Raw genomic sequence first — 15,209 nt, 5'->3', positions numbered from 1 at the left:
TGATTTTGCCCTATTCTGGGCTCTCATGCAACGGCTGTGGGTCAGCACATAGTGAAGGAGCCAGGCTTGGGAAGAGCTGTAACGAGGATCAGACCAATCCAACCCTCCTCCCCACTCACCTCCTGCACATCCATGTCCCCCAGATTGCGAGCTCTCTGGGAGACAGGGGTCTTCAGCTCCAGGCAGACCTAGAAAACATGGAGGTTAAACTCCAGCAGCTTTTGCCTCTCAGGAATAACCCTTGCTGCGGCTGCTGAAGAAGACTCATTAGTAGAGGCATCATGGTACCCATCTCCCATCTGGACTTCAACAAAAAACAGTTTGGCAGAAGGAATTTCTGCCAGTTTCTCATAAAACAACAACAACAACAAAAAGGAGACCAAAGCAAACACATTCGCAGACAGACAGCAGCCACTCTCAACAGCCAACAGCCATAATCACCCATTCAGAGACAGCTTAGCCGCTTCACTTCTCCTCTCAGTGCCAACTCCAAAAGCCACATTCGACTCTAGAGTCAAACCAACGCTTTATTTCTCTTTCCAAAGTCTCTACAGCCATTTTCTTTAGCTCCCTACACAGATACACACATTCCAGCCACTGTTGGCCCACCAGCCCTCCAGAGAGCAGCTCTGCTCATGGTGGTGGAATCAAAACTGGCAGAGTTATCCATTCAAATATTCCCCACACCAAGGAGTTTCCTTCAGCCCTGTGAAACAAAGGCTTTCCTAACCTCCTGGAGTCCAGGCATGCAGCATAGCAAAAGAGATTTGCTCTGAGTTCAGGGTTTTGGTTATCACTTTGTGATAAGGAAATGTTTGCCTGAAATAGTTCAATAAGAGACTTCATAAAAAGAAGTCCCATTAGCAAAATTTTGGTTAACAGTTGTGTTTGTAGGATACAGAAGGAGTGGATGGCAAGGTGTAGTACTAGGGTGAGCAGAAACCATCCCACACTTAAGACCTATGGTTAACGTTATGAAAGACAGAGGTTTCCAAAGGAAGTAGTGTAATTGAGTGACAAATGAACAAGTTCCTTGCAGAAAAACTCAAGGAAGACATAAAAAAGCTCCAGGCAAGTCCCTCAGAGAGGTGCTCATCACTGAAATATGAGTGAGGGTATTGCACAGGGGCCGGGAATATACACATTGTTCACACTTGGGTACCTTTCCTGTGGTGCACATGACCTTGTTCCCTTCTCTTGTTCCCCTCTGCTCATGCTAAAGGAATGCACCATGGGTACGGTCCACCATTCCCAGAGCACTTTGACCATCCTGTGAGGCCAGAGGGAAGACCTGGTACATACAGGAGGTTCTGCCTTATGCTTTAGACAGTCTCAGATGTGGCACTTCTGGTCCAGGCTCATCTAGGGAACCACCACATGTTGGAAGGACTAGGCTGATGGATACACACAAGCTGTCCCTCATGGCCATCTCTTACACTCTTACACATTGCCTCCTCTTCAACATCCTACAAATGTTAAATGAACAGGCACCATGGAGTGACATGACACCAAGATGAGACTATATCTCATTTCTATGCATGAGATTGTTAGCAAAAAAAAAAAAGAAAAAAGCCTTATGCTCAGCAGCAATTGTGCATATGGTAAAAGCATAGGCAGGACTGCTGAGCAAACCAGTGTCTGACTGCCCTATGCTTTCTCAAAATCATATCAGACCAAAGCAAAGCTCATGGCTTCCATCCTGCCCATGACATTCCCCCTCCCCGCAGTGTCTCCCTAAAAGAGTTCACCCTACTCTTCTGCCAACACCAGCCTCTAGGAACTGCTACAAAGGAAGGCCAACGCCTTGGAATCTTGTGCCAGTACTGTCCAACATACCCCACAGCTACAGTCACCTCATTCACCCATGAGATGGCTTTTCCTCTTCAGGGCTGCTGCCAAACAACACAACCACCCTGTCTGTTTAGCTCCATGCCATCTTTCTTGACAGGGAGTGCTTCAGGCACATGATGTTGATGCTCCCAGGCTGCAGGGACATCTCCAAACCCACCAGCAGATCCTGATGACACTGCTGGATGTTCAGCGGGTACCGTGCCCTCACCAACTCATAGGCTGCCAACAACCTCATGCTGTGCTTGACCATCAGGTACTGAATGATGCAAGTAGGACCTAGAGAGTAACCATCTCTGCAGTGGAGGAGGACACGCTTCCCTTTCTCCAGTGAGGCTTCGATGCAGTTGTTGATGTGTCGGAAGCAAGGCTGCCCCATGTCATGATAATCCCCATGGAGTGGAGACTGGATGTCGACCTTGAGACGTGACCAGCTGTGCCTGAACCCTCCCCGTTGGCAGGTGCAGGGGATGACACTCAGGCTGCAGTCACTGGGCAGGCTGCTCACGTCAATGATGCTGTCAATGCTGTTTGTGCACAGCGCCCGTCCACTGTAGGCAGCGTTGAGGTTCCCCAAGTAGATGCAGTCAGTTATCCGAGCAATGATGGGTCCTGTGAAGAGGGAACATGCAAGCCCCTTTGGTTTCAGACTGATGGGCTCCTCAGGATGTGAGTTCTTCTTCCAGCTCCTCTTCTTCCAGAGGTATTTCTTGGAGCTGGCAGGGGGCATGGGGCTAGAATCTGTCTCAGAGCCCCACGACAGTGGTGAGAAGAGGGAGAAGTGGCTGATGAGCTTTGTCTTGGAAGGGGAGCCCACTGGACAAGGCAGGGGTGGAGATCTATGGGCACAAGAAATGGATGTCTGAACCAGAGACCCAGTGCTGTGGGCTGCCCCTCTGCTCTCAGCAACTTCCATCTGCCAAAATAAAAAGAAAAGGACTGGTGAGACCATTGAAACTCATCTCTCCAGCTGCACGAGCAAGGAGACATGAGCTGGCAGCTGGCCTTGCCTACAGCAGAGCTTGGAGACACTAGAGATCCTGAAGACCTTGCATATAACCAACCCAAACACCCAGTCATCCTGTTCCATGGGGACAAGTACAACCACACCCTAAAGGCTCACCTGGACCTGCAGAGCACCCTGCCAGTCCTGGGGTGCCGGCATGCTGGAGCAGTTGTCCCCTCCTGCTGATGGCACTAAGCAGAGTGACCGGTGTGTGCCAGGTTGCAGGGCTTCAAACACCACATCCCCACCCTTCTCTTCACGCACTTCATGTTTACTCATAACCAAGTTTGGACAAGATCCTGTAGGAACAGAACAACTCCATACAGTCATGCACAAGTACTCACAGGAGGTGCTTTTGATACAAACACTGGCCTTGAAGAGAAGCAAGGCATTTTAATGATCTCTTCCACTCCAGAGGGACACTCTTCAGTGTGGGCTGCTGGAGGGATTTGCAACTCATTGCAAGCTGAAGCCAGGAGGAAGGACAGCATTTCAAACTGAAAACACAAAGGGTTAAAGAGCAGCTGCAGGAAGAGGACAAACAACAGAAAACCCCTCTGGATGACACCCCTTCTGACCATGTTAGCAGCTGGGGGCTTCAGTCTACAGCAATGGAGAGGCTGCGTTCACAGCCAGAATCAGGATCACTTGGTTCCCAGCTCAGCCCCAGCCACACACCTCATGCATTGCAGGAGCTTTTCCCGTTTCCACCCAGAACACTTGGACCAGAAGGTGCCTTGGACACTACCACAGCACAGCTTTCCCCACAGCCTCAGGCTGAGTTGTCAGGTCCTCTGGAAAGGCAACAGCCAACACATCTGCCCAGCACTGGTCCGTGCCCAGGCCTTCAGCAGCTGATGTGTCTGGGAGGTGATCCCTCTGGCATTCCCACCAAGCCTGCCCCTGGATAGTATTACCACAGTGACCTGACACCTGATCACAATCCTCCATGTGTCTGTACACCCTCAGACCTTCTAAAGACCAGGACATGACTCAGAGCTTGTCTGGAGAACAGGCTGAGACCTCTGTGTGCTCAAATCAGTATGACTGCAACATGTTTCTGCTCTCAAAAGGTCTTTCAGGCTCACTGTGCCAAAACAAAGCAGCAGCAAAAACACTGAAGTAGTTAAAAAAATGGCCATAGAGCTCATGAAAAAGTGATAAATCACAAATCTTTTCTCTCCTCAAGGTCAACAATGGCCCTACAAACCAGTAGCCACATAGGGAATGACCCACCAGAAAGTATCCATTTCAAGCTCACTGGCTTTTTGCAAGTGCTATGCGACCCCCCAGACACCACATTTTATAAAAAAAGATGGCAGCTGTGAAGACCCTTGGCAGCCTCACCTACCTGCACAACACTGAGAGACAGTCATGGGAGAAGACAGCTGCAAGGAGATGGGCCTCTGGAAGGTCTTCTGGAGGTGTTTCACAATCAGGCCTGGGAAGGGATGGCATGAGCTCAGACTAGGAGAGGGCTGAGCCAGGAAAACTCAACACCCAACCCCACCAACCATCTTTCAAGAACATCCCCAATGCTGCTTAATTCAGGGGGTATCTGTGACATGAATTTTCCCCTATGGAACCAAACCTGAGTTTAGCACATGTGCAAAAGTCAGGGGTGGTGTGAGATGAGTGCAACCAGTGCAGAGGGACCTTCAAAGGAGGCTGTGCAGATATGAACGTGTCCTTTGTCACATCCAAAGTAAAGTTTCCCACCAGCTTTTAATAACACCAAGGCCAAGTGTTTTAACTGGACTGTCTTAACTTACAGCCTTCAAGCCAAAATTCAGGTTCCTATCTCTAAACTGCTCTGACTTTTATGTAAGTTAAGAGGAAAATGCTTTCCATCCAGGGCAAACCCAGATGCCAACTGGGAAGGGGCCTCCAGCTGAGCCAGCCACCTCCATCACAAGCAATGGGCTCATCACTGGCTCTTCCAAGGGTGCAGTTTTTCCAATCCTAAGCTAACTATGAGTGATTCATGACTTGAGGTGCCTATTTCCCACAGAGGGCTTGCTGCCCCTGGACAACTGGCTCAGAGAGAGACATCTGCCATGTCCATGTTTATAAGCAGGGTGATGAAACACTTGTTTGCAAACCTACCATCCTCCCAGACACTGCTCACAGGACTTAAGATATGTGTCAGGCTGTTTGCAGGGTGAGAACTCATTTCAGTTCTGTTGAATTCCTATTCTTAATTGACTTTGTGCTTGCTTCTGCTCAAATTGAACTGCAATAAGTGCCTGCAAGAGTTTCATCACCTCTGTGTGAAGTTTGCAAGGCTGGTTGAGAAATCCCCACCTTGTTGACATGCAAGAAGTCATCACGGATGGGTACCCACTCACCTGTAATGCCATGCTTCTTTGGGGGGCATTTCTTGCCCAGCAGCGTGAAAGCTATGAAGTCCTTGTTCTGCTTTTCCCCTGGCTCCATCCTGCCGAGACTTGAAATATGGAGAAATGGGAGACTGAGGTTTTTTAGGTCTGCCCACAAAGTTCAAATGGAAGGAGTCATCAGGGAGCATCTCCGCACAGCCATTTTCAGTCCTGTTCCTTGGACCAGGCTGTTTGCTGCAGGAGGCTGCTACCCCCATGAGGGAAACCCTCCTCCCTTCCTGCCCGTGGCAGTGAAAGGTGCACTGGGATGTAAAGTGGTCCTAAAAACACCTCCGTGTTACCAGACTGAAGCAAAACAAGCCCAGTCTGTCACAGGAACAGTTCCAGGTGCAAGAGCCCCAGCAGTAGTCGGGGCAGGGGAAACGGGCAGGAGAAACGGGCAGGAAAAAGTGGGGGAAGGGTAGGAAAAAGGGGGAAAAGGGTAGGAAAAGGGGGAAAGGTAGGAAAGGAGTAGGGATAAGGGCAAGGATAGGGGCAGGGTTCCTCGCCTCTCTCTGAGAAACTGAAAGTCTCATCCACAGCAGCGTCGGCCAGGGCAGAGGAGGAAGCATTCACCCCGCAAGGAGCAGCGCACCAGCCCGCCGCCTCCTCTGCTCCGCCCTTTCCCCGCGCCCGGCTCCAGCACAAAGCCCCCGTCCCGCCCTCCCCAAAGACCCCAGCACCCAGGCACGACCTCTCCCCTCTACCACTTTCCCACCGGCACCTCTCCCAGCACCCCCCTTCCCAGCACCCCCCTTTCCCACCGGAGTTTCCCAGAGGCCACTTGGACGATGGCTGCCGCCCCTCCAGCCCCGCATCGCACAGGACAATTCACCAAAGTTTCCCCCCCACTGCAGTGCTTTACCGTAGGCAAGGGCAGGATGCTGTGGGTGGCAGAAGCCGAGGAGGCGGTTGCTTCCCCTTGTCTCACCCCCCCCGTATCCCCCCAGCAGACCCCTGGGGAGCCGGCAGCGGGGCAGCGTGCCGGGCAGCCTGGGAGATGTAGTTTCAGTGGGAAGCGTGGCCCTGGGCCCCCCGAGAGCAAGCGGAACATAGCGGGGATCCAGTGAGGGAAGGCTGGCTGCAGCCCGTCCTGCCTCCCCTCCTCTGCTCCGGCCGAGAGACATCAGCTTTCCTCCCACCACCTTACAAACTTCAGCGGCGACGGGTGACACTTGCATGGGGCCTTCCTCTGCCACCATGCACTGCCAGCCTCCCCCTGGGCTGGCCGCATGGCCCAGCTGCTGTCGGGACCCCCTTTCCTTTGCAAGAGCCTCAGACAAAAGCCAACTGTCCTGGCTTTGCCTTTGGGTTTTGAGGTGGGAGGCAGCCTCATATATTCCTGCTCCCTACCACCCTTCCCTGCCCCTGCAACAGCAAAGGATAAAAATGTGGTTTAAAAGAAAAAGCTCTATCAGAACCCAAAATGCAGGAGTTGGAGCTTTTAAAAAAAGAAAACCATGCATGGCAAAGTACACCTTTTGCCCCATAAAATTGCAAGACATAATGATGCTAGCTAATGAATATTTATAAAACGGGCATGCTTGCTGCTGGTGAGAAGAGCTTAGATACTCTCCAAATCTCAAAAACTGTGAGACGAGCCAAAAAATCTGTGTCTGGAGAACAGCCAGCCCATACCCAGGCTAAACGATGACAGTCCATAATCATTTTTGTCTCATGCCAGATGAATGGTGACAAGCACATATAAGGCTCAGCCTTCTAGTGTGGCTCTCCTGCTTGATTTGTTGAAGTGCAGGGACAAATAACATAAAAATAACTGAACAAGGGAATAATTTGGTTTGGGAGGGACTTCTGGAGGTCAGAAGACTTCGATCTGGATGTAAATGATTGAGATTATAAATCTTAATATCAAACATCTTAATTTTCAGTACTTCTTGCCTCTGTTAACAGACCTCTGCCTGGCCCAAGCCCTGCTTTTCACCATGCCACTGACCTGCAAAGCTGCTAATTAAATTCAGAGGGACTGTCCCTTGAGTGAAGCAGAAGAACAAACTCCCCACTCACCACTGGGGCAACTTGCACCGTGCAGACTGGTTTTGGATACCTGCTTTTGTCCCTCTTAACCCACCAGCAAACCCCCTTTGCCCCTGTGGTATAGGATCAGATAAAGGCTGGCTCCTGCCTCCTGGAAAAAGCCGCCTAGACACCCCCAGCATCACGGCACAGCAGGAACAGCCTTGCACCACAGCATCACAGCTTCCACTCCCTCTTGTACACACAGTTCATCTCCGCAAGAAGAAATCTTGGCTGGTGAGGCTGTAACTGGGATGATAGACCAGACGACAGAGACCCAGGTCAGAGCACATACCTGCCCTGCCCTCTAGATGCCGACATGAGAATCCAGCAGTCACAAGCGGAGGAGGAGCTGGTTTCCCCCTTCTTTAACTTTCCTACTTGTTACATCTTCCACAGGGGAATCCTCCTGCTCCAGGTCCTCCAAGTACACAAGGAGCATTGGTCAGACAGAAGATGCTCATACATCTGGCCTTGGTGGATGAGGGACAGCTAGCCTTGCCCAGGCCATGGGGACATGAAAAGGAGATACTTTGTGCACGAGACAAGTGTGCCTTCCCAAGAACAGTGTCCCAAGCAGGCTGTGATCACCTTGAGTGAAATAAGACTCCAAACAATGTCCAGCTCTACCAGCCCTGCTTCAAAGAGTTGCCAGCAGGATACTAAGAGGATCCTGCAAGAGGAAAGCTCTCAAAGCCTTGTTTTAAGAGTACAAGGCAGATTGAGAAGCAAAAGCAATGATGGAGGAAGAAAGCAGCCTCGGCAGTGCATTAAAAACTGCAACTGGATGGAGATCATCCCCACCCATTCGCCTCACCCTCCTGAGCAAACAAATCAGTTTGCTGAGTTTTACAGCACTAAGGCTCAGCCCAGAGTGCCCAGAGCTGCCCCAGCCAGATGCTCACTGCCAGGGTCCCCAGCTTCACCCCAAAAAGCACCACAGGCTTCCCCCACCAGCTCTGCTCACCCAGGACTGTGCTGGTGATTCAGGCTTTAGAGGCCAAAGCTGGAGAGAGGAGTGGTGGAACTGGTACTGAGGGTAACATTTCTCAAGCAGGAGATATCCCTGTACTTTCTTCAGCTGTGTACCTTTTGGGGCTAAGATGCACGTGCTTTTATGCCTGCCACCACAAACTCTGCAGTGAACCTCAAGACCACGACTTCAAAAAAGGGAGCTGGACAAAACACACATACAAAGAAAAAAAAGAAAAACAAAAACAAACAAACAAAAAACACACACAAAAACCAAACAAAGCCAACAAACAAACAAACAAACAAAACCCAACCCAAAACAAAACAGAAAAACAAAACAAACACAAAACAAAACAAAAAAACAAACTAAATACCCATTCCAAATCCCTCCAAAACTCTTCTGGGTCTTGCATGACCCTAGATCACCACACGGCATCACCAAAAAACAACCTGGCAATGGATTTGGCACTCCTAACCCAATTCAGAGATGTTTCCTTCTGGATAGCCCATTCCAGTCTGACTTAAGGCTGAGGCTGAAGGTTGAGACTATAAAGAATCCCTTTATAAGTCCTTCCTCAGGTGACTGATTTCCTTCTCCATCTCATTAGCAGCTGCCAGCAGATGCTGTTTCCCTGGCAGAAGCCACACTCCACTTGTTAGAGCCATCTTGAAACCACCTTGTCATTTCTTCCCTCCTCATGGCCATGGCAAACCCTGGAGAAGATTTGTTGAGAAGCAGACACAGCAGCTTTTCCTAGTTGAGCCCAAGTCATTAATCTCTATCAAGAGTTTTCATAATCTTAGTCAGCTTCACCATGTTTGTTTAACTCTCAGATGGTGTCTCTGTGGAGCTCTGCGTAATTGCAGATTAACTGCTTTTCAATATTAATTGCTCTTCATTAATGTGCCAGGCTCTCTGCCCTCCAGAGCCCAGGCAACAGCTATTATTATTATACTTTCCTTTCATCTTTTGAGATGAAACACAATTATAGGAGCCCAAATCTTCCATGTGCTATGACTGCTTTGTAGCAGAAGCATTTCAGAGCAAGAGCGATTCCTTTCTCCAGGCAAATACAGTGACCTTTGCTCTGCAGGTGGCTCAGAGGAGCTTCTCCAGAGCCACCCCAAACTGCAGCGAACTCATGGACAAGTAGGAACAGTGGCACCTCTCTGATATCCTCATCTTTCTAGGAAGGATCATTACTTATGTAGCCTCACCCCAAGGTCCCACAAACGAGGGCAGGACATGGGCCCACAAAAACCTCCCAGATTACATGAAACCTGCCCAGAAGTGACATGAGGGCTGCAACTCAGCCTCCAACATGGTAGTGTGATCTAGTCATGGCAGAAAAGTGAGAGCCTCAGCCACTCTGCCCCGGCAGCACTCCCAGGTGCCGGGAGTGCAAACCTTGCTGCACCAGCACAGCAGAACAGCAGAACCACATGGAGTGGATGGAGACAACAGCGATGCCTCATCTCAGTGGTTTTGCATGAGCTTGAAGATCTGTGTATTTGTCTCCCCGGCCCATAAGCAGCTGGGACAAGCCAGCCCCCAGTATTCTCTGCTCCACATGCAGCCTTGCTCCAGGGTGCAGAGCTACCTTGCTCCAGGCATCACACAGAGCATGAGCTGCACCAGCAGTCAGCTCATTTATTGGCCACAAAGAGCCTTCAGCCCCCTATCTGCTGACACTGAGCTGAACCAACTTGTCCAGATGCTGCTGAGCAGAAGCCCGCCATCCGTCTGCAAACGCCCCCCACCCTCTCCTCCAGAGAAGCCCCCCAACTATCTGGGGGGCAGGGGCAGCTTGAGGTGGGATTTCAGCCCCAGGGCTTTGTCAACCACCTCTGGGGGCTGAAGGCTGTGCCACTGGGCGAGGGGCCGGCGTGGGTTGGACAGCATGTCAGACCAGTGCCTCAGCTGGTTGCCTGTGGCCCGACAGCCCAGAAAGAGTTTGCCAATGGGCTCGTTCTTGGTCACTTTGTCGTGATCCCAGACGGAAATGACCACATCCACGTTCTGGTAGGTGACAAAAGAAAGAGGGTCAGCAGGAGGGGGCTCACTGCAGTGGGGACCTGCTCACTCCTGGGTGCTGCAGGGAAACCCACCTGGATCTGACTGAAAGGCACCTCAAAAACAAACACCTCGTTGAAGTAAGGGCTTAAGGTGTTTTTCTTCACACTTGTTGTCTTCTTCTTCCATTTCTTCCTGTTCAGGATGAGATGTACCTTGACAAAAGGATCTGAGGAGAGGGAGGATAAAGCTGGCACAAGTGACAATTTTCATTGAGGATCTCAGCCACAATATAGCTTCCTTGGATCATTTCAAATTAGAGCCTGGCACCCCACTTGTCACTCCTTGTGGTGAGCATCCATCTCTCTTCCTCTTGCCAGCCACCCCAGAGCTCACGTCCTCCTGTTTCCTCCTGCCATGAGCTTCCCGTACCATCCAGAAATGACACCTCCTCTTGGGAGATACCTCCAGCTCTGCCCAAATCTGGACTATCTGTGCTGGGGAAGGCTAGGAGCCTGCCAAGGGCATGGTATGGTGGTGGGAGAGGGAAACAAGTCCATACACTAAGAGCTTTCAAGGCTTTGTAGCTCCAGGTGCCTTCATTAGGACCTGGACAGGGGTAGGGAGATCTGAGCACAAGCAGTCCCTGCTGACCTGAGAGCCCATGGGAGTCCATCCGCTTCAGTTTCTTGGCTTCCAGGATAAGCACCGTTAACTTGCCAGTGCTGGGGACGTAGCGCAGTGAGAAGCAGATCTCACCCAGCTGCTCTTCCTGATGGAGAGGTGCCAGTGGTGAGCACCAGGCAGAGGAGCTCACTCACCTGTGTCTGGAGCATCAGGCTGAACCCAGGTTTCCCGGGTCTCACTCACCCTCATGCTTGCCCCCAAGGGGCTGCTTCTGGGGGTGGTGGCAAGCACAGTAAAAGCAACAGTACATTCATCCCGGCAGAGTTTCCAACCCAACAGGACTAACCTCCACTTTACTGGCTGCCACCAGGTCACTCCACTGCTCGATGACGTGCTGCAGGCTGACACTGGCCAGGGGCAGCCGGACCTCACCAATAATGTCATGCTTGGCAAATCGATTGAAGTCGTAGATTTGCATCACCAGTGTGGATTCAGGTACCTCTGCCTGTGGTACCTGCAAGGGAAGACCCAAGAGCCTGGATTCACTGCTTACTGGCAACCCTGCCCCACAGGATGGGGTGGTGGATGCAATACAAGTCTTTCTCTCCAACACTTTCCCATTCAGTTGCAAATGGGACCTACCTGGAGAGGTTTGTGCCTGGGGAACAGTGCCCATGCAATGCTCTCATGAGACTATAAAACCATCATCAGCTGTACTTTCTTACCTGGAATGTGAAGGTCTCATTGAAGACAGGGTTCAGGGTCTTGCGGTAAACCTTGGTCTCATACTTCTTCTTCACATCAGATGTTAGGTAGACGATCACATATGGATCAGATGTGCCTCCACTGTCCATGGCCTTCAGCTCAGCTGCCTGCTTCACGCCGACTTTCAGCTTGAAAGGAGCAATGGTCAAAGTCACCAGGTGGAGAAGGATGGGGCAGATGACCAGGGGCTCAGTGGGAAGCATGTGCAGCAGGAAAGATGCCTCCAGCCATGTGGGTGTGAGACTTGTCAGGCTGTGAGTGGAGGGGACACGCAAGAGGGTGTGGTCCACCTTGGTGGGGAGCAAAGAGAGACCATACAGTAGCAAAGCCTTTTCCCTGCCATGCCATAGCCACAAGCATCCCCACCTCCTGCACACGGAAGTTGTACTCCAGGGAGTACTGCAGCTTTCCTCGTCCTGTCTGCTCCGCACACCGCTCCAGATCCTCCATCTCAGGCTGGACCTGTGGCAGAGAGCAGCACAACCCTCAGGACATGCTCAGACCTGTCCCTGGCCATGCTGTGCTCCCACCTCCCACAGGACTGGGCAGTGTGAGAGCAAACCTCCGGGGAGGAGGGAGGCAGGGGAGAGGGGAAACAGGACGCACAAGGCAGGCTGCGCTGAAGCCACTGACAGGAAGCAAGCTGACTCTCTCCTTCTTCTTGGGCTTCTTCTTGCCACAGCAGCACCTGATGATGCAAATGACGAAGAGGAGGAGGAGAACAGCCACTGCCACAGCCACAGCAATGAGTGCCCATTTGGGTACTGGTGCAACGTTCAGGGAGCAGAGATGAACAGAAGAGTTAAACCAAAGCAAAACCAGAGTGGATTTAAACCCCTTCCTGGCACTTCAGTATTAAGGATTTGTACTTTCAGAATCACCCCTATAATCCTGGACAGGGCCCAACAGGGAGGCTGCAGCTGGAGACCATTCCCCAAATGGGCAGCAAGGATGCCCTCCACTCCCAACCCAGCATGGTACCTCTCAGCTGCATCCCCACCTCAATGGACCCTGCTAGAAAAAGGGATTTGGAGGGGGTGAATAATGGATACATAGCCTCAGAGACAAGGAGTCCTCCCTGCACAACTCTGTGTGAGAGAGCAGGGCAAGTGTTGCTGTACTCACATGGGATCTGGCTAAGCCAGCCATCCAGGAAGCCTGGCTGAGCCGTGGTGGCAATGGCCACGGGGCTGCCGGTGAGCGGTGAGGCCGTCATCATGCCTTTCCTGGCTGCCACCGCCATGGCTAGGCTGGAGTGACCTGGGGACACAAGCAAAATTAACAGGGTGGAGATTTCCTTTCCAGTTGCGCGTGCTGCCAGTGGCCCAGGGCTCTAGTGAGAGCAAACACAATTAAAACATAGAGCCCTGTGTAGGTATTTAGGGCTTGGTCGCTTTGGCAATGAGGTGTGAAATAGAGCAGGAGGGAGCAGCAGACAGGGAGGGCTCTGCGCCAGCTAGCCCTACATTTATATCCTTGCAAGCCTGCCTTCAGAAGGGGAGGGACCGGGGTGGGGGGGGGGGATGGATTTGAGAGTTTTCTTTTGTTTTTGAGAAGAGGAATCACCTGGCTGTAGGAGGAAAAAATGACAAGAGCTGTTTTGTGCTGGCTCCTCCCTGGCCAGGCAGCATGTGCTGAAGGGTTTGCTAAGCCCCAAGCAAACCCCACCATTAGCTAACACCCCTTTTTGGCTATTTCCCCCAGTCTCGCAGGGCTGAGGAGTGCGTGGGTTTGCTCCTGGGCTTGCAGTGGGTCTGGTGCCCAAATTGCAGGTGGCAGTGGTGCCACCAGGCTGGGGTCATGTTGGTTTGGAAACTTTGCGTACGCCCAACCTGTGCACATAGCAACACTGACGCATCTTAAGGGAAGTCTTCAAATTTAAAGCAGAATGGTTTTTCACTACTGCTCTCCCCATAGCAAGACTCTTATTCTACAACAAATGCTTCCTCGTAGCCAAAACTTCCTTCTCACCTCCTTTTGGGTGTGGAGCGGCAGTGGGAGAGGTGCATGAGGAGCTGGGCTGGGTGACGAGGAGGTCTGCAGCCATCACAGTGCCAGCAGCACCCACTGCCGTGACCAAGACTGGCAGATATGTGCCTGTTTGCCTTGGCTGCCCCAGCAGCGGGCACTGTGTCCAAGCAGGTCCCTGCTCAAGCAGCCAAAACCGCCTTGCTGTGCCTGTGCTCTGCCCACGTTCTGCCCACCCTGCAGGGCCATGGCTCCTTGCATGGGGATCCTCCCGAGGAGAAACCACTTCTGTGTTTCCCTCCGCTGAACACACAAAGCCAGCACAAGCCTTTGATTTTTTCAGCAGTGGGCTTGGCTGCATGTGGGTATAGGGCTGGAGAGACATGGGAATTGTTATAATCCCTGCGGCATCATCACTGGAGCAACGGTGTGCAGGTTAAGTGACTTGCCCAGTGCCACTTGGGAGGTCTGTACCGTTGTACACCTGAACTCCACTCACAGGCTTGCTGCCAGCAGCTTTAATGACCGGTGCCAGGCTGTGGCTTCAGGCTGTGGCGGTAGGAGAACACAACAGTGTAGGAGAGCAGGTGCCCACTCAGCACAGAATTAGGTGTCAGATCACTTTTTCCTTGCCAGATCCCCATGGGCTGTGTCACATTAGTCTGTCATTTGCCCCAGTTTAGAAAAAAGTTTAGCCCAGCCCCATGGGGTGACCTGAGCCACTGTTTTGGGGACAATGGCGATAGCACTGCTGCAGTCTAGGAGAGGCAGTACAGGCAAAGCAGTACAACCTCGATGGGCTCTGCAAGGAGCCTGAGCTTCCCAGCTCCTGCAAAAGGAGCTGGGGGATCCCTGCTGCTCGCTTCCACCCTCTCATGATCAGAGTCCCAAAATCAGACTTACCGTCACGTCTCCTTCTCAGCCTTAGTCTCCCTTTCCCTCTGCACAGACTCCTGGGCCAGCTGCCATGCATGGCAGGGACATGTTGTGGGGTGAGATGGGACCTTGCCAGAAACAGAGCCAAGGGTGCTGTGGAGATGGTGTCTGTGCGTCACAGCCAAAACAGGAAAGTCTGCTTTGCTAGCCCAGGAACCGGGTGGCCCCAGCAGCTCTGTCAGCCCCACCTCACCACTGACCCAAGAGGTGCTCACGCATATGAAAAGCCAGCAGGGAACTCCCTGCCAGACCAGGAAGCAAAACCTGCCCTCTTGCCTGTGAGAAGCTGGTGGGCATCGCTGCCAGGCTCTGCAGCCCAGCAAATTTGCTTCTTCAAGTTATCTCTGCAGTGATGCTGGGCTGGACCATGTGGCTGCAGACACTCAGCACAAGGGGATGGACACTTGCAAGGGGACGGGTCCATCCCAGAGGAGCTCTGCACCCAGGGAGCCCAGCTCATTGGCTCCCAGGGGCACCATGTGAGGGCCTGGGAAACGTGTGCAGCAGTGGGGATGAACAGAGATGCTCAGCTCCAACATGGCAGGGAGGACAGATGGGGTGAAAGGCCGCTGCTTGGGTGGCTCTGTCCCCCAGCACCAACTAGACCAGCACCAGGAACATGGCCAGGAGCAATTTCACTGGCATCCCTGTCTCATTAAAT

General features: G+C 52.0%; 1 protein-coding gene across 5 annotated transcripts; it reads right to left on the bottom strand.

Moving 5' to 3' along the window:
* Positions 1-509: 509 nt before the first annotated feature.
* Positions 510-14,746, bottom strand: SYT8 (synaptotagmin 8). 5 transcript variants are annotated; one of them, XM_065065108.1, is made up of 12 exons: positions 14,516-14,746; positions 12,770-12,904; positions 12,251-12,408; positions 12,011-12,106; positions 11,605-11,772; positions 11,226-11,393; positions 10,907-11,024; positions 10,348-10,481; positions 5,203-5,300; positions 4,206-4,295; positions 2,972-3,153; positions 510-2,764 (listed from the first exon to the last, which is right to left on the bottom strand). In XM_065065108.1, exons 1-11 carry the CDS (start codon positions 14,583-14,585, stop codon positions 3,126-3,128), a joined length of 1,263 nt encoding a protein of 420 aa, XP_064921180.1. In that variant the 5' UTR covers positions 14,586-14,746; the 3' UTR covers positions 510-2,764; positions 2,972-3,125. The 5 variants fall into 5 exon arrangements, with proteins under 5 accessions (XP_064921180.1, XP_064921178.1, XP_064921181.1 ...); XM_005499346.3 differs by lacking the exons at positions 510-2,764; positions 2,972-3,153 and adding an exon at positions 5,997-10,258 and having other exon boundaries at positions 4,228-4,295; XM_065065106.1 differs by lacking the exons at positions 10,348-10,481; positions 10,907-11,024; positions 11,226-11,393; ... (3 more) ...; positions 12,770-12,904; positions 14,516-14,746 and adding an exon at positions 5,997-10,026.
* Between the last annotated feature and the right edge of the window lie 463 nt (positions 14,747-15,209).

Source organism: Columba livia, chromosome 5 (assembly GCF_036013475.1).
Source record: "Columba livia isolate bColLiv1 breed racing homer chromosome 5, bColLiv1.pat.W.v2, whole genome shotgun sequence".
NCBI lineage: Eukaryota > Metazoa > Chordata > Aves > Columbiformes > Columbidae > Columba > Columba livia.
Note: the sequence above shows the minus strand (reverse complement) of the source record. Positions and strands in the feature narration are given on the sequence as shown.